Source organism: Tiliqua scincoides, chromosome 6, assembly GCF_035046505.1.
Source record: "Tiliqua scincoides isolate rTilSci1 chromosome 6, rTilSci1.hap2, whole genome shotgun sequence".
NCBI classification, from domain to species: domain Eukaryota; kingdom Metazoa; phylum Chordata; class Lepidosauria; order Squamata; family Scincidae; genus Tiliqua; species Tiliqua scincoides.
The window spans coordinates 19,515,433-19,518,755 of NC_089826.1; the positions used below are offsets into that span (position 1 = coordinate 19,515,433).

Below are 3,323 nucleotides of genomic sequence, written 5' to 3' on the forward strand. Positions count from 1 at the left end.
ATAAGGTCTAGCAATTGATGGATGTCATCAAACAAGAGAAGAAACAGCCTTCTGGAAGCATCTTTGGCACATACAAGAGTACCTCTTGTATGTTAGGGAAGATCACTGCCAGCTATTTATTGCTTGAAGTCTTAGTATTGACATCCTCTAGTTCTCCTTTCCAAAGCTTAGAGACAGCTGAACACCTTACAAGGAATCTAGTCTCTAAACCACCAAGAATACCAAACAGCAAGGGCTGCTGCAGCATTTAGTACAACAGTGGCAAAGCAGATTTGCCAAGCCACTGCTACAAATCAAGGAATGTTCAAGTATATCAGTAGTTGTGCTCCTAATTCCATCCAGTATGAACTAGCTGCATGAATATTCTGCCATTTGAGAAAGACACATACACTGTGCAAAAAGGCAAGTTACCTTAAAAATGAAGGCATTGAGTTTCATGTTTCTAAGGGGTGTAGACTCCATTTAAGTGAGGTCTCTAGCATTCTTCAACTATTGTGCCAACTGAGTACAGCTTTTCCTTAATTAACCGAAAGCCAGGACTTAGGATCAGAGTATGCTTCTTACCAGACGTAAAGCAAGCTTTGGGGAAGAAATTCCTGAAACTAAGCCATGAACAACTGTCCTGCTTGAACACAAGTGTCAGCTCAAAGGTAGGAACGACAGTAGGATCACAGACAATCTTATCCAGCTTTTTACAGACATTTCCCATTTCCAAGTTGACATGAATAATGCAGCCTCTTAAGCCACAAGGTTCCATAGAAGACAGACGGAGGATGTCCTGGGCTATCCTCATGGTCAGTTTCTCAGGGACTAGAACCTTGGAGCAGTGCAGTCTGGTCTGCTTGGATTTAGACAGGCAGCTCTCCAGCATTCGAACTAGACTCTGGCATGTCTGTTCCTCAAAAACCATCTCATTAAAATTGGGTTCAGGTACTACATAATCCCAGTAGTCAAAGTCTGTAGGGGATGAGAAAGATCAGAGGAAAACAGATTCTCAGTTAACTGGTAAGCCACCAGCATAGCCTCACCTTTTGCTTTTGTAGAACCAGACACTAAAGTTACCAAACTCAAAGCAGAGCAGCTCATTTGGTTAATGCAACACTGCATAAACATACTGCATCTGCTGCCAACAGGTGTCCCACTTTTGAGTTAGTATACTAAATAGCTTCCCTTGAGACAACTGGTTACAAGCAAAAGAAACACATTTTTATTTGAAAAAAGTCCTTTTGGGCTATTAACTGCATTTGATTTTTACAAAATGGGAACAGAGTGTCAGATACACACTTAATATGCCATAGGATTCCACTAAGAAGCAGGTGATCCAACCACGTGTTTGAAGGTTATACTTTGGCAGGCTAAAAAAACAAGGCCAAGTTTCTTCACACTCTCAGAAAAGCAATTTGTTTACTTTATCCAAAGCTCAATCTTATGTATGTTCACCCAACATCAAGTTGGGTCAGATTGGATCTAACATCAAATCAAACATCAGCTTGGATCTAAACCGGATAGTAGCCCAAATTCAAGTTGAGCTATATGTCAATATTCAAGCAGATGGGGAAAAAAAATTCAGAGAGTTCAGTGTTTTTACATGATAAATAAAATTATGAGCAAGACCAGTCAAGTTGTAGCACAGTACAACCATTATTAGTTTCTCATTAGTTATTTGTACCATTAAAATCATTTCTCACCTATAACATCTTCAGCATCACTAGATGTTTTAAGTCAATATACCATTACTCCTTAGATTTAAGGTTACAACTTTAATTGATCAGTCAACTAATCCAGTAAGGGCCAGTGTTAATTAAAAGTTAACTAGTAAGCAAACATTTTCATAAATTAAGGACATACTTGTTTTACTTCAGGCACACTGATCATAAGGACAAAAGCAAAACTTTTAAAGAGTTCATCTTTCAAACATTTAGGAATAGATTGCAATTTTGTTCATGCCCTTCAATACATGTCCCCATACTGAAGATCAATAGCATGCAAATGTACTTTCCTAAAATGAAGATTATCAGGCAAACGGACAGCCTGATCAGCCAGTACCTTTGTATAAAATTCAATTTATACAATTATATTCTCCCCCCCTTTGTACAACCTGCATGACTTTCAACAAGGCAGGGGGCCACCACTGTCCACAACTTGAAAGCCACTCACCAGTTAAGGTTGCATGCCAACAACCTTGCTGTATCAACTCAGAGATACACACAGAGCTTTTATTGCTTAAATTGCTGGTTACAACCATTCTGAAAAGGACAGCTTTCACCACCAATGTCAGTTCACCTTTCTTGGTTTACTTGCTGCAAGAAAACAAAATGATTTATTGACAGGCCATTAAGAGCCAACCAGCAGCACACACACATTACTCAAAGTTACACTAGAAAAAGGGGCAGAAGTGGGGTTCATATTACAAGAGGTTTCCTAGCAGTTATTAGCTTCCAACTGGCTTAAATAAAAACAAATACAAAACTCCAAGTCAAGTCATAGGTAGGGTTTTTTTTTCATTACAAACACATAAAATGCCACCTTTTTGGTATTAAAATAACCAAATGAAAACACAAAAACCACTGGGTTTTTTTTGGTGTTTTAAGATATTTTCCAGAAATTAAAATTAATTACTTTTCCCAGTTGGAAATAATACTGTAGCTGCACCTGCTGACACAGTATCAGCTACCTAGTACATTTTTAAAGCAATTTATAGTTATAATTCATAACTATAAGACCCACCCTGGGGAAAACACACACAGGCAACAATCCTATCAACACTTACTTTACTGGGGGTAAGTCCCACTGCTTGTAAAGGGACTTCTGAGCAGCCATGCATAGGATTGTGTTCACATACACAACAACACAATTTGCTGTTTTAATCCAGAAGTTTTGGGAAAAAAGAACACACATGCACACACCCCTAATCATAGGTGGGTCTTTTAACTTCCTAAGTTAGCAACCACAAAAGTTGATGCTTTCCCTTTGGTTTAATAGTTTAAACAGCTTCAAAAAAAAAAACAACCCATCCACCTACTATTCCTCCAACTTAAGCAGCACTTACCTACTAGAACTAAGTGCATGAACTTGTTAGAAGTGACTTCTAAGTGCCATTAGAAAGAACAGATTCAATAGGCTTTACGCCTAGCCAGAGATGCTGAGCCAGTCCCTTCTTCCAGGACCCATCTGCCCACCACCACAAGCCCCCTGTTTGTTGCTGCTTATATAGGTACCTGTTCCATTTCCCCCCCCTTCCAAGGACTGATAACCTTTGCAGCTCACCTCCCTTCTCATTGGCTCTTGTTCCTGGGGCGAGACGAAGGGAGCAAAGCGCTCCG

At 39.4% G+C, this 3,323-nt stretch overlaps 1 protein-coding gene across 2 annotated transcripts; it reads right to left on the bottom strand.

Annotated features, from left to right (window-relative positions):
* Positions 1-475: 475 nt before the first annotated feature.
* DDIT4L (DNA damage inducible transcript 4 like) lies at positions 476-2,245 on the bottom strand. 2 transcript variants are annotated; one of them, XM_066632841.1, is made up of 2 exons: positions 2,158-2,245; positions 476-957 (listed from the first exon to the last, which is right to left on the bottom strand). In XM_066632841.1, exons 1-2 carry the CDS (start codon positions 2,243-2,245, stop codon positions 476-478), a joined length of 570 nt encoding a protein of 189 aa, XP_066488938.1. The 2 variants fall into 2 exon arrangements, with proteins under 2 accessions (XP_066488938.1, XP_066488937.1); XM_066632840.1 differs by having other exon boundaries at positions 2,143-2,245.
* Between the last annotated feature and the right edge of the window lie 1,078 nt (positions 2,246-3,323).